Raw genomic sequence first — 22,970 nt, 5'->3', positions numbered from 1 at the left:
CTAGCTCTAACCCCTTTCTTGACTGCAAATAAATTTAACTTCCATGGATGCTCCTGTGTTCTCTCCCCACGTTCCAAATAACAAAAAATTTAATCAGATGATATCCTATAACATCCATTCAAAAGTTTATAGACCTCTATCATATCACCCCCCCCCCCTTTCTCCTGATAACCAGAATCTGCAACCAGTTCACTTCAACATCGCAATTATCCTCCGAGTTGTATTTGCAATTAAATGTCTGAGAGATTTCTAAATAATCAACATATTCATGAGCAACAATCATATACATATATATGTATATATATATATTATTGTACCTGGAAGGATAACCAGCAGCACTAAGACGAATAGTTTCTAATACACCACAAGCACGCAACTGTTGTACTGCACGTCGAGGTTCAAAAGAAAATCCAGACTTTTGATCATTTGGCTTAATACAGCGAACATAATGAGGTGTTGTTGCATTGAGAGTAGACATGAGCAAACCCAAAGATTCATGAAACTAGATAAAAGCACAATCCAGTTAAAAATATGGTAAATAAAAAAATTAATACAATTTCAAATTGTATCTAATATATATAATTCATAATCTGGCTTAAGAAATTAAAAACTTGATAAACTAGAAAAACACCAAAATTTGTTTCAAAAATATTTTGAAGATTTTGAGTTTTAGTTCAAATTACTAATCTCAATAAATCCCCAATTAAGGATAAGAAAGTAAATGGAAAAAAGCATTTTTGCAACTAAAATTTAAATTTAAAAAATAAACAAACAAATCTTGAATGCACTTTTGTTATAAATAACTTGTTAATTCAATTAAGTAAGAGTTGAAGTTCAGGGGACATATTGCAAAAGTGGCTAAAATAGCTCATAAGATTACCTAGTTATTGAAGAACACATCGACATGCAGAGATAAGGAGGTTATGACACCTCTTTACACAAATCGGATGCCACACCCATCTGAACTATTGTGCATAGTTCTTGTTACCTAGGTTTCTGCAGGATGCAGAAGTAGATAAAATCCAGGGGAAAGTGTTCTAGATGTGACAGATTCTGTGAAATGATGCTCCTCATGAGGACATATTAAAGTTCTGTGAGTTACAGAAATTATTGCTAAGTAGAAGGGGAAAGGGATTATGATAGAAATATAAAAGTTATTTACAAGGTTTTACAGGATTCATGCAAAGGAAATTTTTCAATATATGACTAATGTGAGAATAGCTAGTTGCTATCACTGGAAAAATGAATAAAGATATACCAAATCAACAAATTAGAATACTACAAAAAATGTGTTGAATGATTCGCAATTCTAATTTATTGCATAGAAAATAATTATTACTGTTAAGTTCTGTTGATTTTGTTAATTTTCAATTTTTGTTATATTTACCCACATCAGACCTTACTAAATCTCCAATTATTCTACCGGCTGCGCCAGTGTAAAATTAGGTTAATTTGATATATACCTTTACCTATCTACCTTACTTACTCATTTGCCTCTCTTAATTCTCTCTTAAGTCTCATTAATTCCTTATTCATACAAATCTTGATATTTCTCTATCTGCTGGCCGCTATAAATGCATTGAATGATGGTGCATCACACACTGTTATCAAAAAACACTGCTTCAGGCTAGAGCCAATCCCTTTGTTATAATTCTGGTACCCCGTTTCTAATTTTGGAAAAATTTATTTGTTAACGCTGCACCATCCAAAATTATTAGACTAGAGAAGCTTCGTCGTCTGGGAGAAAACACTCAGAATGGCACAATATTCAATATTCATACAATTATTATTCGCAAATTTCACCAAAACTTATGTGTCTCAATTTTACTGCAGTCGTAGCTATCTCCAAAATATTTGATTCGCACAGGTTCTACTTTATGAGCGGTGCATTGAGAACATAGATCAGGAAAGTTATTAGGTTGACAAAAAAGGATTTATTCATTGAAAAATACGGTACAATTACTTAACTAAACAAATTCATTCATGCAGTTGTAACCTGGCCATTCTTAATCTTTCTCACATGAAGCAAAATCTATCACTAAACAAAGTATGAATTCCTTCTAACTATTTAGCATTCTAAGGTAATTATTTACCAAATCTTGGTCTCAGGAACTATCTGACTATAACAAAACAACATATTCAATCACAACACTTCACAAGTCCTCATACATAGAGCTACAACATTCTACTTGTGGATCAGAGTCCTATTCTAAAGTCCTATTACACTTCGAAAGTCCAATAACTTATCGGTTCCTATCTTCGTTACAATCTAACATTCCTATATATACAAAAGATTGAAAGTTCTTACATTACTGGGGCATTAGGATCTCTCTGGCTTTCTCTTTTGATCACCTGTTATATTCTTACGGCTCGTTGTTTCTTCCTTCGGTTTACTGCTTTTAGAAAAGACTGGCTAGCAAATACATTCACGATTCACTTCCTTTGATGTAGGCAAAGCTGGTCTGCGGGGATAGGTCCACGTCGTTCCGCATATCACCTCGGTTTATGCTGATTTCACCGCTGTGCCGAGGCCTATGCTCGTGCTGGATCTCGGTCTGACCACATAGCTGCCTATGGACATCGTCCTTCTCAACCGCACTCAAACTTCCTTCTCCGGGAACCACAGGAACAAGATGGAAAAAAGCACCCAGTTGTCGTTGCCAAGCTCTATATATTCACTGCTGTTATATTCTCTCTACTACGTCATTGTTTTTACCTGGCACCTAATTCTTCTGCACGCTGTGCCGTCGCTCCTCCTTGCGTGTCCACGGGAAACTTCCGTGCACCTTTTTTAGACTTTGCATACATGACTGCCTCTGGACATGTTCTTAATCCGCTTATCTCGGCTGAAACTTTGATCTAAACTTTCACATACTAACATTTTTTTTTACCTATTTTCAACCTCAGTTGTATTTACAAAGACACTTAACATTATAATACATAAGAAATTTTTTTAATCATGGACTTTATCATTATTTTACAATCAATTTCACCTTTACCAATATATAAGTATTTCTCTGAGAATTTTGATAGTTGTTAAATCTGAATGAAATGTAGTACAATAAATTTTTCCTTCATTCAAGATTTAACATTACCAAATATGAATTAGCATCATCTAAATCTATGTACTTTGTAGAGTATATAACCATATAAACTCATAAAAATGTAATATAAATTATAAGAAAACTATTATTTGAAAACATTTACAAAATTAAAATAATTTTAACATAGTTAAAAATATTAGAGTAGTTCAAATTTTTCTGAATAGTTTTGAGGAGAGCATAGAAAAAAGTATATATTTCAGTAGCTGAAAGTTTATTTTTCACTTGGTTAGACTATAATAAATTTAGTTTAATCCTTTATCCAAGTGTGAGCAAACAAAGTTTGCACCTGAAAATATCTTCAGGGCTGGGGTAAGGTGGTACAACACCGAGCAACTCATTGCAAAGGTGGAGCAAGCTCACAACACTCCTATCTCAGTATCTCCCATGATGCAAAACACATCTCCTTGCGGATATGTATAATAATGTTATACATTAAGGGGAGGGCCGCTACCCAGACTAGTTTCGACCTTTATTGAGGTCTCTTCAGTGGGAGCCAGGCCCGAGTGGAGATTCCAGGCAGAAGCATTAGCAAGGTCATCTCTACCTATAAGAGTTGCCAAACGGTGCGCCACCTTTTTATTAAATTACTCTGGATTTAGAGAAATATGTTGAAAGTTTATTTTTCACTTGGTTAGACTATAATAAATTTAGTTTAATCCTTTATCCAAGTGTGAGCAAACAAAGTTTGTGCCTGAAAGTATCTTCAGGACTGGGGTAAGGTGGTACAACACAGGGCAACTCGTTGCAAAGATGGAGCAAGCTCACAACACTCCTATCTCAGTATCTCCCATAATGCAAAACACATCTCCTTGCGGATATGTATAATGTTATGCATTAAGCATATTATGCATAATGTTATCCACCTTTGCAACAAGTTGCCTGGCGTTGTACCACCTTACTCCAGTCCTGAAGATACTTTCAGCACAAACTTTGTTTGCTCACACTTGGATAAAGGATTAAACTAAATTTATTATAGTCGAACCAAGTGAAAAATAAACTTTCAACATCTTTCTCTAAATCCAGAGTAATTTAATAAAAAGGTGGCACACCGTTTGGCAACTCCTGTAGGTAGAGATGACCTTGCTAATGCTTCTGCCTGGTATCTCCACTCAATCCTGGCTCCCATTGAAGAGACCTCAATAAAGGTCGAAACTAGTCTGTAGCTTCAGGACTGGGGTAAGGTGGTACAATACCGTGCAACTCGGTGCAAAGATGGAGCAAGCTCACAACACTTCTATCTCAGTATCTCTCATAGTGCAAAACACATCTCCTTGTGGATATGTATAATGGTATGCATTAAGCATATTATGCATAATGTTATCCACCTTTGCAACGAGTTGCCCAGTGTTGTACCACCTTACTCCAGTCCTGAAGATACTTTCAGCCACAAACTTTGTTTGCTCACACTTGGATAAAGGATTAAACTAAATTTATTATAGTCTAACCAAGTGAAAAATAAACTTTCAACATCTTTCTCTAAATCCAGAGTAATTTAATAAAAAGGTGGCATGCCATTTGGCAACTCCTATAGGTAGAGATGACCTTGCTAATGCTTCTGCCTGGTATCTCCTCTCGGTCCTGGCTCCCGCTGAAGAGACCTCAATAAAGGTTGAAACTAGTCTGGGTAGTGGCCCTCTCCTTAATGCATAACATTATACATATCTGCAAGGAGATGTGTTTTGCATTATGGGAGATATTGAGATAGGAGTGTTGTGAGCTTGCTCCACTTTTGCAACGAGTTGTCCGGTGTTGTACCACCTTACCCCAGTCCTGAAGATACTTTCAGGCACAAACTTTGTTTGCTCACACTTGGATAAAGGATTAAACTAAATTTATCATTTCAGTAGCTGTGGGACTGACTTGTGTTTGAGGAATCATTTGTGCGTGGATTTCAGTTAATCATTTGCTAAACATGGGTTGAACAAGTGATATATCAGAAGCTAAAAAGTTTCACATGGTATCTTTACACAAAGAAGGCCAAACTCAATGGTTTATAGCTAAGGAATTGAAATGTTCTCAAGCAAGCGTGAATAGAGTACTGAGATAATATTCTAATAACTGGAATTTTCAAAATAATCACTGCAATAGTGGTTGAAAGGTAATAACTACATCAAGAGATGAGAGAAGATTGAAAAATATCGTGAAGAAAAATCACTTACGAAGCATAAGGTATTTTCACAGGAAATGGAAAGAACTAGGTGTGAATGGGTCTAAATCTATGATGTTGAGATGAAGGCAGCTAGAGTGTGTTGGTGTAAGCTAAGACTGTTGTGGGGTGTCAAGAGGACTGGAAAAAAGTACTTTCTAGCAATGAAAGTATGTTTAGTGTGCCCTATAGTCATCAAAGGATACGAGTTTGACATCCTAAGCAAGAAACATTTGATAAAGAATGCATGAAATGCTCGGTGAAATTTGCAACCTCTGTCACGGGCTTGTATGACTGCAGAGGATACAGGTCGGCTGTGCATTGTGTACAAAAGTGTCAATTCCAAAGTGTACCAAGAAATTCTTGAGCATTTGATGTTACTGGCATTGGAAGATTTATGTGATGGTGATTTCCTTTTTCAGCAAGATTCAGCTTCTTGTCACACTTTCAAGATCACTACTAGATGGCTCAAAGAAAGGTAAATCAATGTAATTCCTTGGCCAGCAAACTCACCAGATTTTAAACTTCATTGAGAATTTGTGAGGAATTATGAAGAAATGCCTTCAAGAAGTTGTCCTAAGAGACCATGCAGTCATCTTTTGATAAAAAAGACTGTGAACCATTAGTAATTATGCCCAACCAGTTAGGAACAGTCATAAAAGCTGAGGGGGATGAAAAAAGTACTCACTATCATGGTGTTTCCCTTTGAGTGTAATTTTTGTGCATTGTTTTCACATTATTTTAATATTTTGAACCACATTAAAAATTATTCTAATTTTGTGAATGTTTTCAAATAACAGTTTTTTTATAATTTATATTACATTTTTATGTGTTGACATTGTTATGTAATCTACAAAGTATGTAGATTTAGATGATGCTAATTCATATTTGGTAATAATTATTTTCAATGCAATAAATTAGAATTGCAAATCATTCAACACATTTCCTTTGATTATTCTAATTTTTTGATTTGGAGGTGTATGATTTCTTTTTCACACTAGAAAAGGTATCTCCATTCTTGATATATATATGCATCCAGCACAAACAAGATGGATCCATTTCCACTTCTGTCTACTGAAAACCAACTTTTTCAGGTCGTTTTATCCATGATACATCAGCTCACCATCCATCTCAAAAATATGGCATCATGAAATCTTTAGAATCCAGATGACACAAGATTTATTCTTCTGAAGAATCCCTAAAACAAGAATTGGAAATTATCAAAGAAATAGCCTTACTGAATGGATATACAGTGGCGCCTCATACATAGAATGCTTCTAACTTTGAATGTTCCAGAGTTCAAACGCTTCAGAATGCAAGAAATTTGATTCGCAGTTCGAACGCCATTTCTAAATTCAAACTATTGTCCAGGAACTCAGAATCATATAGCATTAGACAGTTTCGGCACGCCATTGGGCATGCTTCTCCCCCACTAATTTCCCTCATCCACTTCCCCGTGGCTGCGCAGTGTGTGTGTGTGTGTGTGTGTGTGTGTGTGTGTGTGTGTGTGTGTCTCAGTCCGCTGTATGTTGTCCCTTACTTTACACAGCCTAGTCATTGCATGATACGTTTGTGTAGAGAATTTTTAAATGCCAAACTGTTTTTTGGTATTTTTTTTTATTGCCCTTGGCATCCAGGAATGTAGAAAGAACAAAACCTAAAAGAAAAGTTGTAGTATCAACAATTGTGATGACAAAAGAAATTATCATGAAACACGAAAGCGGTAGACATTAGACGAATCTGGCGACGATGTTTAAAATGTCAAAGTCAACGATAAGTAGCATTCTTAAGAATAAGGAAGCAATAAAAGCAGCAGATGTGGCTAAAGGTGTGACAACACTGACCCCCCCAGGAGATCACATGTTATTGAAGAGATGGAAAAACTCCTTTTAGTGTGGATAAACGAGAAGCGATTACGTGGTGATGTTATTACTGAGAGAATTATTTGTGAGAAAGCCAAACATCTGCATAGTGAACTTAATAAGCACACACCTGAGACCAGTACTGAAAATGGGGAGTTTAAAGGAAGTAGAGGCTGGTTCGATAAATTCAAAAAACGAACTGGGATCCATAGTGTTGTCATGCACGGAGAGGCTGTGAGTGCCGATGTAGAAGCAGCAGACAAATTTGTAAAAACCTTTAAAGAATACGTGGATAGTGATGGATTTGTATCTCAACAGGTTTTTAATTGTGATGAAACAGGTCTTTTTTGGAAAAAAATGCCCGAAAGGACCTATATCACAAAAGAAGAAAAAATGGCACCGGGATATAAACCTATGAAAGATAGAATTACTTTGCTGCTTTGTGGTAATGCTAGTGGAGATTATAAGATAACGCCTTTGCTCGTTTACCATTCTGAAAATCCACACGTTTTTAAAAAAGAACAATGTCATAAAGAGCAAATTCGGTGTTATGTGGAGGGCCAACACAAAAGTGTGAGTTACCAGAGAGTTTTTATCTGAGTGGATTATCAAGAATTTGCTCCCACTGTAAAAGCTTATCTTACTAAAAAAAAATCTACCATTAAAAGCTCTTCTAGTGATGGACAATGCTCCTGCTCATCCCCCAAATTTAGAGAAGGATTTAGTTGGTGAATTCAGTTTCATCAAGATAAAGTTTTTGGCACCAAATACCACTTCTATCATACAACCCATGGACCAACAAGTGATTTCAAACTTCAAAAAACTGTATATTAAGGCTATGTTTCAAATGTGCTCTGAAATAACCAATACCACAGAACTGACTCTTAAACAATTTTGGAAAGCGCATTATAACATTCTTCATTGCTTAAGGATTGTTGATAAGGCATGGAAAGAACTTTCTATTAAAACAATGATTTCTGCTTGGGAAAAACTCTGGCCGGATTGTATTTTAGTCAGTGAAGTAATAAGCTGTGAAGAAGAGTTTGTTGTAAATGAAATTATGTCTTTGGGTAAATCTATGGGATTAGAGGTGAGTGGAGGATGTAGAGGAGTTAACAGATGATCATAAAACCAACTCAGCATAGAAGAACTTCAACATCTTCACAATCAACAACAAAAAGAAGTGAAAAAAGAAATTTTTATAGAAGAGAAGGACGCCAAAGGATGCATTTCCAATGCCGACCTTCAAGAATTGTTCTCTGTTTGGGTTAGAACACAAGCTATTGTGGAAAAATGGCATCCTAACAAGACAGTAGTGACCAGGAATATCAACTTATTTGATGACGTGATGAGTTATTTTAAAAATATCAAAGAAAATCGTCAGCGCCAAACAACATTGGATAGATTTTTCTCTGCAGAAAAAAAGAGAAAGTGAATCAGCATTCTCAACTCCAGCTAAGAAGCAGAAAGAAGATGCTTAACAACAAGAGCATTATTTTCATCTTTGTGATTTTTATATTAAAAAAATATTCTTCACTGTTATTTTTATATTGTAATAATTAAAATTAATAAAATAAATATAAGATTATTTTGTTTAATTTTTTCTAAGTTATTAACATTAAAAAAGCTAAAATAGATAAAATAAAAAAAAATTATTGAAATTTTTTGGATATGGGAACGGATTATTTCGCTTTCCATTATTTCTTATGTAAAATCTTGATTCGGACTTCAAATGATTCATAGTTTGAACAGGTTTCTGAAACAAATAAAATACCAACTACGAAGCATCACTGTAATCCAAAAACAACCCAAAAAATAATTAATCACTCTCCTGCAAATCAACGCAGACAAAAAGAAGCTCGCAGGACTCCTATGCCATATATTAAAGGCATCTCTGAACGTGTGGCAAAAATGATGAGAATAGGTATCAACTCATTGATACCTACAAACCCATCAACCAAATTCACAACTTGCTACCTTCTTCAAAAGACAAATGATGCTGCTACCTGGCGTATACCAAGTGCCATGTTCGTGTAACTTGTCTTACTATGGAAAAACATGAAGATCTATAAATAAACGTATCTCTGAATGTGATCTACATCAAGACCACATTCACCTTATCAAATCTCAAAAATCAGGCCCTGCACAAAATGGAATTGAAAATACTAACCACGGGATCCAATGGCAAAACTCCAAGCTATTACAAAGATCCACATATTAACATAAACGTTTATATATAGCCAGTGCTGAAGTACTGTCTTTATATAAACATATAAATTTATATAAAATTATACGAAAAACCTTACTTCATAGACCTAATCATAGTTAAAATTACTGTCTCACTATTCCAAAAGTCTGGGAAATTATTATCCTCAATTGTATTCAATAATTTATCTGCTATATGTTAATTTAATTTAAGTAATTTAATTTCAGCCCAAAAAACCATAAGATTTTAATCCATGAACACGCGACTGTATACATAGAGAGATTCCAATTTAAGCATGCGCACTACTGTTTTTTTTAATTCAAATCCTATTGCTGTTCGTTAGTTGTACTGATAATGTTTTTTGATACATAAGACGAAATATTTACATTAAAAAAAAAGTTATTTACTGTGGCACACATGTTATTCTATAGTTATTAAATAAATTGTTTATAAAATTAATGAAAATTTGTCATACAGACCTGTGAACCAACAGTTTTTTTGTGGTGTTTTTGAGAGCCTTTCAGTGATGGTGCAGCTGACCTAATCTGGGCGACAGGTTTTAATTTTGAATTTGATTTTTCTTCTTCAAAAAGCTCTGCAACAAGTTCATACTAGAAAAAGTAAAACAAAAAAATTTTAATCAATTTTTTGGATATATACTTTTCATAGTTAATTTACTAAAAAAAGTATACTCTCAAACTTGCCTTAATTTGCTTCTTTCTTTTCAGAAGAAAATAAAGAAGTAAACTAAGGCAAGTATGTAAGAACCAATCCAAAATCAGAGATGTAAATGAGACTTTCATATTTCATTTGCACTTCAGACATCAGTTTCCCATTACAAGGAGCAATACTGCCAATATAAATATTGATACCTGTATAGAAGCTTCGTCTTTGTTGTGAGTAGTCACTTAGAAAGTCAAAGATCTGATGCAGCATGACTTATAAAAATTAAGAAAAAAGTTTTTAGTCACATGCTATTGTTCATCTGCTTCAATACAGATGAAGAATGATATTTTGGTTTTCAACACACTTTTTCATTTATAAAAATACACAGTAAATATTTGCCTCAGTACCTTTTGCATGATCAATGCACACAAATTCAAGAAACTTCACTTGAGTAAAGCACTAAGAAAATATACAATGACTTAATATATTATACATTTTTAAAAAATATTCTATTCTTTTTACAAGTTCATTTTCCACTTCCAATGAAGAGTTTAACTTTAGCTTTTTCTGGTGTGTGTGTGTGTGTGTGTGGCCATAATTTTAATTATTGATATGACTCAAAATGGACACTACTTCTTAAATAATATATATATATATATATATATATTATTTTTATTAAAACACTTAAGGAATTGAACAACGTAGTTAAGGATATAAATTAAATTAAACTTTAATAAATATTTTCCGATATTTCGGCAACGTCACGTTGCCATTTTCTAAAGGAACTTACAAAAAAGTTACGTGCACATAGGCACTACAACACAGAAACTGGGAATGAAGAGATGAAGCTATTGTTCTCCTAACAGTCCTGATGGTGCCCTCTAGCGGGATAAGTAGGTGTTCTTGGTCGTTGGGCTGAAGGTCTGCTGATGTAGGCCTCCCAGATTTGGGGCAGTCGCATACAACCTATTGTTAAGTCATCTCTTCATTCCCAGTTTCTGTGTTGTAGTGCCTATGTGCACGTAACTTTTTTTGTAAGTTCCTTTAGAAGATGGCAACGTGACGTTGCCGAAATATCGGAAAATATTTATTAAAGTTTAATTTAATTTATATCCTTAACTACGTTGTTCAATTCCTTAAGTATTTTAATAATGTATAACCAACGTATAAGCTTGTCTACAAGAATATATTATTTTTGTTTTTTGCTGCCTCTAATAATTCACTTAAATATGCATTAAATGAAAAAATATTATCCATGGTATAGTTTGCCCACCGTTTGTAGGTCCCTGCTTCGCGTCTTTCCAAGAATAGTCGATTCATACTGAAGGGGAGAAAGAAATGAAGGACATCTGAATTGGTCGCAAACACGCGAAATCACGTGCTTCATGGGTAAAATTTTCCAACTGTTATACAAGCAACATAGTTAACTACAATAATCATAAAAGAGAAGTTAATTTTCCAACTGGTAATAATAAACAACTCATCCCACTATACGGACTGATTACCCTATTATCGGAATGGATTCTCCCTTTTCTCAGATGCGCAGAAGCGTCGAAGGATCTCTAATCGGTGGGCGAACTATATTACCCAGCATAATAACAGCTCTCCTTGCCTAAAATTACTGGTTACTGTACACTGATAGAACATATAAATTAAAGATACCAAGAAATTATATTCTTGGTTTCATCCTTCATCCAAGTGTAAGCAAACAAAATGAGTGCATGAAATTACTTCACGACTGGGCTACTTGTATATAGAGGCTAATAACTTCATATCAATTGCCTTAGTATCTCATAATGCAATGCACAAATCCTTATGGACATGTAATGCTATGCATTATGGGAAGGGGCACTATCCAGACTGGTTGTGACCTTTAACGAGGTCTCATCAGTGGGAGCCAGACAAAGAAGTGATACCAAGAAGTCATATTTCCATATACAAGTAGCTAAACCTTATTACTAAAATACTCTGGATTAGGGATAGATGTTGAAATTTTTTTTCATTTGGTTATACTATAAATTAAAGATGCCAGGAAATTATTTTATTGATGATGTTCACTGATGATGATATACTAATAGCAACATCACCGAAAGAAGTAGAACACATGATTATTGATGTATGGAGATAATCATGTAAATATGGATAAGTCAAAATATTTCCACTATAATATATAGTGAAAATACTCCAGAACAAAACAAATCAAAATAAAGACAGATCGAATAGTTTATACAAATATCTAGGACAAATCATTACAAATGACCATAAACTTGATAACGAGATTTCAGCTAGAATAACAACAGAATGGAAAGTTTTTAATCAATACAGAGATATATTTATAGAAAATTTACCATACTATTTAAAAAGAAAGATCTACAACCAACGTCTACTCCCAACATCCATCTATTCATTGGACATAAAAAGATGCCATATGGTTACTCAGATACTCGCTGATGTTCCACACTAGTCCTTGCCATGTGATCCTGTTGTATGCTTTTCTGGAGGCCTCAACTCTCTGACGATCAGTCGCTCTGGATACGCCATCCATCCATCTCACTGACAGTCTATGCTTTCCTTTTTTCTGAGAATTTTACATTCTATTATTCTTGGCACCTTGTCATGTGTCTTATCCAGATCTAAGAAGCATGAATAGAGATTCTTATCATATTCCCAGAATTTCTAAACTATTTGTCTTAAAGAAAAAATGCGATCCTCATCTCATCATCTCATCTTCCTTATACCCTCATTTTACCTTGCGGTGTCGAGGGTTCCCTGGCCCCTGAACTTCAACTTCCTATCTATTAACACTTCAAGATCCCTAGCCTCATCAGTTTCTTCTAGCCTAATCCCATCAGTATAATACGACATTGGATATCTAATCATGCTGAAGTGAATGACTTTACATTTACTGACATTGAACCGACACCCATTTTCCCATGCCCACAATTCCAGCCTATTAAATCATTCTGCAAGTACTGCATATCAGCAGCATTCTGATTACCCTACCTATCTTTGCATCATCAGCAAATAGATGAATGTCTTGTCAAATCCTTCACAACATCATTAATGTACAGACTGAATAAGAGTGGACCAAGCACTGATCCTTGTGGTACACCACTGGTTACCTTAAATCTTGCAGACTCACATCCCCCTTATACCACTTTTTGATGTCAGTCAGCCATCCTCTTATACATGCTAATATTCTATAACCCAAAGCCATTTTCTTCAATTTATGCAACAGTCTGCCAAGCTGTTTTCTGTCAAAAGCCTTAGCAAAATCGAAGACTATCATGGCGTATCCATTCCCCTTGTCTAGTTCAATGGTAACACTGTTATAGAATGCAAGCAAGTTGCTAAAACATGACCTTCCCTTAGTAAACCCATGATGGCGCGTTGCAAAGTAGAGATTCACTGTCAACCCATTTCTGAATGCGAGCCCTAACCAATTTTTCCAAAATCTTCACCAACACTCCTGAGATACTAATTGGTCAATAGTTGGATACATCGGTCTTTGCACCACCCTTGGTAATGGAATTACCATACGTTCCTTCCATTCCTGCAGAATCCTCCCTGTTCTGAGACATATTAAACAGCCTTATCAAAGGAAAGATCAGTTCAGCTGAACACTCTTTTAGCACACGTGCTGATATCCCATCAGTCCCTATCACTGAATTCTTATTCAATTTGTGCAACAGCTCTAATACATTGTCTTCATACACCTGCGTTTCTTCAGCTAGTGAAGAGATAACAATGCACTCAATGTCACGTACACCAGGTTGATACCTTTTAACAAAATGGGCACTCGTTAACTGAACAACCTCTTCTGCATCTGTAACCCTCATGCCATCCGGATTTTAGAAGACTAATTCTTTCATATTCATTCTTTGTTTTACTTGCAGCATATCGACAGAATTCTTGTAGGTTGTCTTTAGCATGCAGAGCCAGTTTCTTTTCATACTCTGACTTTGCTTTCCGTACAACAGTTTTAACTATTCTAGCCTGCTGCTTATAATGTTCATAATGAATGCCATCCTCATGCACACGGTATTCTTAACACATCATACTTTTCTTACGAATCTCTTGCGTAATAAGATTACACATCCATTTGACTCCTACCCTATTTATTCTTTGAACTCTCAGGACACATTCTGATATCACATCATTTAAGTATTGTTTAAATGCTTCCCATGCACACTGTCGACATTCTTTCCATCCAACAACCGATCCCATTCCACTGAACTCAGTATATTCCTCAGCTGGTCATAATTTCCTGCTTTGTAGTTCAGCATGTAACCTTTTCAGAATAGCACATTCATAAACTTAGTCGCTTCCCAAGTGAGTACCGCATGATCACTATCACCAACCGGAGGCAGAATAGTTACATCCTTCACTAAAGCGCTCTCTGACACTATAATAAAACCTAACACTCTTTGTCCTTGAGTTCCCTCTGTCACATGCTGCTTGAGGAAGTTGTCCTGCAACAGCTTAATAAATAAATTTTCATTCTTCTCATGAGATTCTACTGCTATCCAATCAATATTTGGGTAATTAAAGTCTTGCATTATGATTACTCTTTTAGCATTATTCTTTTCTATTTGGTGATGCATTTCTTCATCGCTAGCAACCAACCTACCAGGTCTTCAACAACACCCTACTATGTAATTGATCTTGTTAGATTCCACTTCATACCAGATGGCTTCAAACTGACTGCCACATGAAATATTGTTAGTAGTAGTACTACAATCATAGGTCTTAACTCTAACTGGATTCAAGTCATCTGATATCATCAGCAGCATGCCCCTCCTATGCTGTCTATCCTTCCTAAAAATACTGTATACCCTTGACACTCGTAGGTCTGGACAATGGACGTAGGTCTGGACCAGTTTGGACAATGGGTCCAAACTGGACAAACACAAACCCGAAATTCTTCTCTCCTCGTCAACATTTCCATGACAAAGTACATTCCTATTATTAACACAGTTATATAACATTGTCTCTCTTACACTCACATTGACACCATTCCTCCCTTCATAATTTAGTTTTCCTGATTCTCTTTGTTAAGTCTCATACCAGTTACTAGTTTTTCTAGACTCCTGACACCAAATGCATTCTGGTGTAGGCCGTCCCTCTAATATAAATCCAGTCTTCCTTCAAACTCACTCCACACATCATCCAAAAACTTACATACATTCCTTCTACAATTTTTATCCTGCTAAACAAGAACTACACTATTTAATGTTCTGTATACAGTATCCTGAACATGTGTGAAGATATGGACTGTATCTTCTATGGACTATATGGGTTACAATGATAATACTTTTCTTATTTCTTGTGTTCTTTCTTCATGTGAATTTTTTTTTTTTTTTGTAACTTAATGTAGAAACATGATATTAATAATGAATAGTTCATGTCCTGAACTGAAATTCTAAGCAGGTACTTTGCACCTGCTTCATTTCAGTTCAAGAGAACCTCAAAACCTAATTCTCTCACACATCCACTAGCAATAGCACCTTGGTAACATCATCCAAAGATAAGGATAACCGTAATGGTCAAGGATCAAGTTTGAACACTGCTTAATGCAGCAGTATAAAAGAATCCACGAATCTTTTTCTTTAGAGAGAGAGAGAGGAGTAAATCACTCTTCATCTATTAGTATCTCCAGTAGTTATTCCATACTCTGAGGCTTGTTCATTGTTAATGACAATTATTTCTCTGAGATAGGTGTACTCCTGAACACACACACAATATTGATGCCATCTAATGGGTATGTGATAACACTACTATTAACAATTTTTATTTCTGTTTTTTTTTTTTTTTTAATTCCCAGTGAGTTCTTGAATTGTTCAATTTAATTCACGTTAATTGAGTGGAGGGCCATGTGGGAAAAGAGTGACATTATTTCTAAGACAGAAATATCCATGTTTAATTAAGATTTTTAAGTGTACGTCCAGAGATACAATAAACAAGATTATTGTATTCCTGGACTAAAAAAAAAGTGCAGGGATACAATAATCTTGTTTTACTCCTTTATTAAGGGTGATTTGAAAGCTTATTAAATGAGATAAGTGCTGACCAAACTTTAGTAAGAAATATTCAAGACAAATTGAATATTTCTCAGTACATATAAATTTTTGAGGTAGAAATGTTTCTGGCAGCCTTTTTAGGCTGCCAGAAACATGAAATGGAGTATAGGATATCGACCATAAATACTGAAATAGAGAGACATAACAGGTTTACACTGCATAACGTAAGATTGCAATCAAGATCACAACAAATCAAGGTTGCAATTATAGTTCATATAACGACTTAACTAGCGATAAGTTCAGTGTGAAAAAGAATATGAAAAGGTTGGTGAAAAAAGCGAGAGTGAAAAGTGAGAAAGTGAAAATCATAAGTATATTACCTCAAAATGATAAAAATGAAATAAGAAGAAGGGCTATGATGGCAAATGATTCAAATGTAGGTGTGTAGAAGGAATGGAAGCAAGGTTTTGGATGTATGGTGCAACTTTGAGGAAAGATTGGATATGTATAAGAGAGATGGCCTACACTTCAATGTGTTTGGTATCAGGAATTTTGAAAAACTAATAACTGGTATGAGACTTAACACAGAGAGTCAGGGAAACTATGTTATAATGGGAGAAATGGTGAAAATCAGTGTGTAAGCGTGACAATGTTTTGTAACTGTTTAAGAAAAATCGTGAAACAAAAACTCTGAGAGGAACAAGCTGGATTCAGGACAAATCAGATTTTCACTTTACGAGAAATAGTTGAGAAATTATTGGAATATAACAAGGACCTGTATTTAAGTTTCGTAGATTTAGAAGAGCCATATGACAAGATACCTAGAGGAAAGCTTTACAAAACACTACAATTATAAAGGGTAAATGGGAACATTATACACAGCAATACTAGTCTATAGAGGAAGATAGTTTAACGTAAAATCAGGGGTAAGATAAGGATACACAATTTCTACACTGTTATTCAATATCTAGATCACATTTTATGAAAGAAAGAAAATACCATCAAAACCTGATATTAGAATTGGAGACGTATATTTTAGCTCTTTTCTTTATGCAGATGAGGTACTCCTACACACATCCAGTGCAAGTTTCCAGGGTTATTTAACTAAACCGAAAACAGCTGTAACAAATTTGGTATGAAAATCAGCAATAAAACGACCAAAACTATGAAAATAGGCAAAAAAACAGAAAACTTCAGTTGCATTCTCAATGGAGAACAAGTAAAATATTTCAGCTATTTAACCTCAGTTTTTAGTGAAGATGGCGATTTAAATTTGGAAATAGACAACAGAATAAGCAAAGCTCATATGGAGAGCCAAATGAATAAATTTATGTGGAATAAGAGAGAAATTAGCCAAAATACCAAACTAGTAGTGCAAACAAAATGGAAGAACAGTTAGCAAAACAAGTGTTTGATAACAGGAAAGAGACCCAGAGGAAGACCAAGGTCTAGGTGAATGATTCTGTCAGAAGTGCCTTAAATTTATTTATGTAGAGCTCTCATAGTAGCAGGAATATCTCTTGATAATACACATCAGGAAATTGATGGTCATCATGAGGGTATGAAAAAGACTAGTCAGGAGGTTAAATTCATTTTAAAGAAATTTTCAGGTATAAAATCAAAATAAATTACTGAATACTATGATCTATTTGGTTACTCATTATCTGGCTATCCTCTTCCATTTAAATCTTGTCGAGTTTCATAAAGTGTAACATGTTAGTCCAGTAGAACTGAAAGTGCCATGTTTTCTTTGCTGATGAACTAATCAAAGTATAGAAACAATGTCATTCTTAGAGTGAGAATGGTGCATTCCTTTTTAACATATAAGTATCATCAATGCTTTTTTTTTATATAACTTATCATTTACAGATGCCAATTTGATGTCAGCCAAGTAAAGCCACATCACTTATTAACATTACTGGAACACACCAAAAACAAAATTAAATCTCATTATCTCTACTATATTTTCTTCCCAATCTCAAACACCCAATGGATATCTTGTATCTTAGGGGAGATGGCAATTGTGTATGGCAACATAGTGACTTCCATGAAATAGGGACAATGTCATTCTCCAGTAACTGTGCAAATATATTATTGTTATGTAAAAACTTCTATGGAGTCTAAGGACTCATCAGGGGGAGGACATTCTACATCAGCTACACACTATGTAATTCACTATTCTTCAAATGGTGAATGCCTTATATGGATCACAATTGTTTTGTAAAAAAATTCAGAAAAGCTTCAGAAATGCTCTGCACCCTCACATAGTGCAACAAAAAGCAAGGCTTGATAAACTGAAGTACAGCAAGAGGCTTATTTATTAAAAATCTGATATCCTTCTTGGACCTTGGTTATGACATATACTACGTTACAGAACAGAAGATGACAGCATTAACTATCATGTGCAGTGTTTAATTTAATTTAAGCAATTTTCATTCTATTATACCCTTGAAGGTCCCATTGTTGTGTCATTATATTTTCTTTTTTTAAAACAGTTAATGTAATACTTTTCTCCTGATAATGTAAGTCCAATGACTTATGAAACTAATAGTTTTGTTGTACTAAACGTGTATTTTACTTTTCAAATAATGTGGTCTGTATACCAGTGGGAAAAGAAAGAAACTGAGTCAAGATCTGAATCAAGAGACAAATTAAAATCTGTCTTCATAGAGAAATGTGCCAATACCTTGTGTCCTGATAGAGCAGTAAAAAAAGAAAGATTGGATAACTGACAAAAATCTTTCTATCGTGGATCATCGCAAATCATATAAAAATCATAGTCCAACAAAATATATAGAGGTTCAGAAAATTATTAAAGACAAGATCAAAGAAGCAAAAGAAATCTGAATGAATGAAAAATGTAAAGAAATAGAATTTCTACAGGAAAAGCATGACAGTTTTAATAGACACAAAAAGCTGAAAGAGACTCCAGGTATATTTAAGAAAAAACAACTATGTATCCTTTGAAACAAAAAGGGAGAAATAATATCTGAAAAGGATGATAAAATACAATAATGGACGAAATATATAGAAGAATTCTTTACTGATAACAGACAAAACTCAGAAAATACTTATGAACAGATGGAAGGTCCATGCATTCTAAGATCAGAGGTAGAATATGCACTGAACTCATCTAAAAATGGCAGTCTTGGGCTTTGATAGAATACAAGCAGAAATAGTACAGTTATTAGAATGCAACAGCATTACTATATTAGTAAAGATATTTAATAACATCTATGATACAGGCATTATCCCTCAAGACTGGTTACAGTCAACCTTCATCATGCTATCCAAAAAAAGCAAATGCAAAAACTTGTAATATAGAATAATCAGTCTAATGAGTCATGTTCTCAAAATGTTTCTGAAAATAATTAAAAAAAAAAAAAGAATATACAAAAAATGTGAAGACACCATCTTTTCTGTTCTCAAATCTTATTCCAAAAATGTAGTGACCAAAATAAGGAAGTATTCATTTGCTTCATCAACTTCGAGAAAGTATTTGGACAAAGTCCAACATACTAAAATGATTGAATTATTAAAAAGGAAGTGAATTAGATGATAAAGACATCGGGATCATCAAAAACTTATATTGGAACCAAAGGGTATCTGTTCAAGTTGATGACATTATTACAGACTCCATTAACATCAAATGAGGAGTAAGGCAAGGATGTGTGCTGTTGCCTCTCCTTTTTAACATATACTCAGGAGTCATATTTCAAAAAATCTTAAAAGGAAGAGAGGAAGGGATTAATATAAATGGTAAAATCATCAATAATATCCGATATGCTGATAACACAGCTCTCCTCCTGGCTGACAATATTCAAGATCTTCAAAATCTTCTTGAACTAGTGAACGAAGAGAGTAAAAAAAATGGAATTAAGAATAAATATCACCAAAACTAAATTCATGGTCACAAGTAAGAAAACAATTCTTAATTCAGCACTTTCTTTAAACAGGAAACAAATAAAAAGTGATAAAATTTATATATCTCGGATGTTAGTTAAATGAAAAATGCAATCCATAAATGGAAATAAAAGTTAGAATTGAAATGGCAAGAAAAAATTTTCTCCTCATGAAATCAACACTGTGTAACTGCAATTTAAATTTAGAGCTTAGAGTATGCATAGTTAAATGCTATGTATGGTCTGTACTACTATACAGTGCAGAAACTTGAAGCCCTTGAACACATCTATAAAATAACTTAAGCCTTTGAGATGTGGTTATACAGGTGAATGTTAAAAACCCCATGGACAACAAAAAACGTCCAATCAAGAAGTGTTGAAACAAATGGGGAAATCATGTGAACTTTCAGCTACCATAAAAAGAGGAAAAACTGTATATCTTGGTCACCTACTTCGTAATGAAAAATATAAGGTACTTCAATTGATTATAAAAGGGAAGATAAATGGAAGAAGAGGACAAGGAAGACAAAGAAAATCTTGGCTGGCAGACATCAGACTGGCATGAACTCTGAGGACTGTTCAGAGTGGCTGAGGATCACTCAAAATTTGCCAAGGTGGTCACCGACTTCCTATAGGAGATGGCAGTAAGCAAAATTTGCTGGAGAGTAACATATTAAGGTAAGAATAACTCTTATTAGAGTTTAGACTTGATATGATGTATATTACTATAAAAAAATGAATAAATGAAATATGATTTATCCAAGTTTTTATTAATTTTTACTAATTGAAATTTTACTAATTTCAATCTGTTAAGTTTTATTATAATAATATGATTTATTTAAATACCACTAAACAAATATGTATACCACTAAACCCTACAAGAATGACACACTATAAATCGTGCGCAATATGAGAGCACAAAGATTTAAGGAAGATAACAGATAATATTCAGTTATTCTTTAGACAAAATTAATTTCTTTTACTAAAGTAAAAGTAGTACTTCATTTTAAATTACAATTACAACAATAAGCTTACTTCAACCAGTGTCAAAATACATCTCATGAGAATTTTGTTACTGTACTAATGGAACAGTTCCAGAAAGATGCAATAAATCATGCATGAATAAGTTAATATCTCCGAATGCACATTACAAAGCAAATACCGAGAAATAATGCATTACATTATATAATAAGATATGGTTAAAAATATCTACCTGACTAGCTTTAAGTATGTTTATATGCTCTTCCATCACTGTGTCTCTGTTTTTCACCAAAAATCCTGTTACTTCATATTTAACATTATCTGCAAAGTGATGAACAATAAATGCTGTATTTGAAAGTCGTGGTTTCTCAAAATGCTTAAACTTTTTACATTGGTCATAAAGTTTCTGGCACCATGTTTTATCAGTACCTTTTGGCATCTAAAATTTTGCAGGAAAAAAAAATAATAATAAATAAATTTAGAAATATTGTAATAAGAAGCAATAATATTAATCTAATTCATTCCTTTTTTTTTTATAATCAGATAATTTTTTGAACATATCAGAACACAATTTTAGCAGAAATTTAAATAAATAAAAAAATGCATTTTTCCATTTATAATGAGTTTTCTTTAAAGGACAGAATCATGTACCATTACAAAAATGAATACAAAATGATAATAATGCTACATGTATATAAAAATGAATAAAATAACACAAATACAAATATTAAATAATTCACAAAAGCACATTTTAAATGTATGTAAAAATACACGAGTAGTATAGTTTTATTTTATTTAAATTTTATCTCCATCAGTCATCAATAGACAATTTACTAGTAGAAGCAAAAAAAGAAATTGCAGAAAAACATACACACACCTATGTGTATACATATAAAGGATATCTTGAAATATACAATATTTTCAAAAACATTTAGACAATTCACCTAAAGAAAAGCATGATGAACCAAATATATACAAAGAACAGATGTGTGGAAATCAAACGACAGCCAATATGACTTGGAATAAGGAGCTTTAGGAGTTTAAAAGAGGGAATCACACTGCATAATTCAATACCCTCTTCGAAACTTAAAGAATGCATAAATTTTTCTTTGCTTAATATAGCATGTCATCTTCTCTTCAGGGTGCCTGAATTGCTGTTCATTGATTATTTATTAACTGTTGTTCTTAGCTATACCTATTCAGGTTTGCTTACTTTCAAAGGTTCTAAACAACTCACTGTAGTTTACTATAGCATACAAAATATATGGTTAAAGATGCAAATGGCAATCAACAGGCTTCAATTTCAATAGCTTATAAGTCTTTTATATGCCTTTCATAAATGCCAATCTCTTGTCCCCCACACAAAACAATGTTTTATGAGCATCATTCATCACTGAACTTAAACAATAACAATGAAAAAGGAGCAAGTTCTGTGAAGTGATGAGCCAATGAATTGTCTGATAATTATGTTTGAGAACAGAAAGAAGGATTGCTGCAATACATCTCAACATTCTAACATGAAAATGCTGGTTCGCAAAGCCAATATATCAGAACCTAACAGAACTAGTATGGAAAATATGAATACCCATATACATATTTTAAATGAGCTAAAATGCCAATGCTAAAGCGCTTCTACTATTGCAATGATGACTGCAACAAAAAAAAAAAAAAAAGAATGGTTATTAGAAACACATCGGCACAAAAATTAATAATAGTAATTTTATTATTGCAAACATTTTGGTCCTAAGGCTATCATCAATGCACAAGCAGATTCACAAAGAAGAGCATGAACAATGAATTATTCATTTTTAAATATGAGCTACATGTTAGAGTATAACCACAATGGGTGGTTACAAAACAAAAATACACATAAAAGAAAATAAAATAATAGCAAGGTTATATAAATAAATAAAAAGAATGATTAAAATGATGTATAAGAAATAAATATTCTTCTTTTAAAAGATCAAACTACATACCAAAAGATTGTTCAGAACCCTACCAATAGACAAATCAACAAACTGAATTCTCTACTCAAGTGATCAGCTGGAATGAAGACACTATCAAAAAAACTGAAAATCCATTT

At 33.7% G+C, this 22,970-nt stretch overlaps 1 protein-coding gene across 3 annotated transcripts in view; it reads right to left on the bottom strand.

The window, feature by feature from the left end:
- The window catches only part of didum (dilute class unconventional myosin), a 696,374-nt gene that overhangs the window by 411,425 nt on the left and 261,979 nt on the right, over positions 1 to 22,970 (bottom strand). For all 3 annotated transcript variants that reach the window (XM_090402302.1, XM_090402303.1, XM_090402304.1), the window contains 3 exons: positions 21,120 to 21,326; positions 9,798 to 9,929; positions 318 to 502 (listed from right to left, as the gene is read on the bottom strand). In XM_090402302.1, the coding sequence (XP_090258428.1) occupies positions 318 to 502; positions 9,798 to 9,929; positions 21,120 to 21,326 (524 nt within the window). The remainder of the gene's footprint in view (positions 1 to 317; positions 503 to 9,797; positions 9,930 to 21,119; positions 21,327 to 22,970) is intronic.

The sequence above is a fragment of the Typopeltis vanoorti genome, chromosome 13 (genome assembly GCF_054136105.1).
Source record: "Typopeltis vanoorti isolate ZY-2024b chromosome 13, IOZ_Tvanoo_1.0, whole genome shotgun sequence".
In the NCBI taxonomy this organism is placed as follows: Eukaryota; Metazoa; Arthropoda; class Arachnida; order Uropygi; family Thelyphonidae; genus Typopeltis; species Typopeltis vanoorti.
Note: the sequence above shows the minus strand (reverse complement) of the source record. Positions and strands in the feature narration are given on the sequence as shown.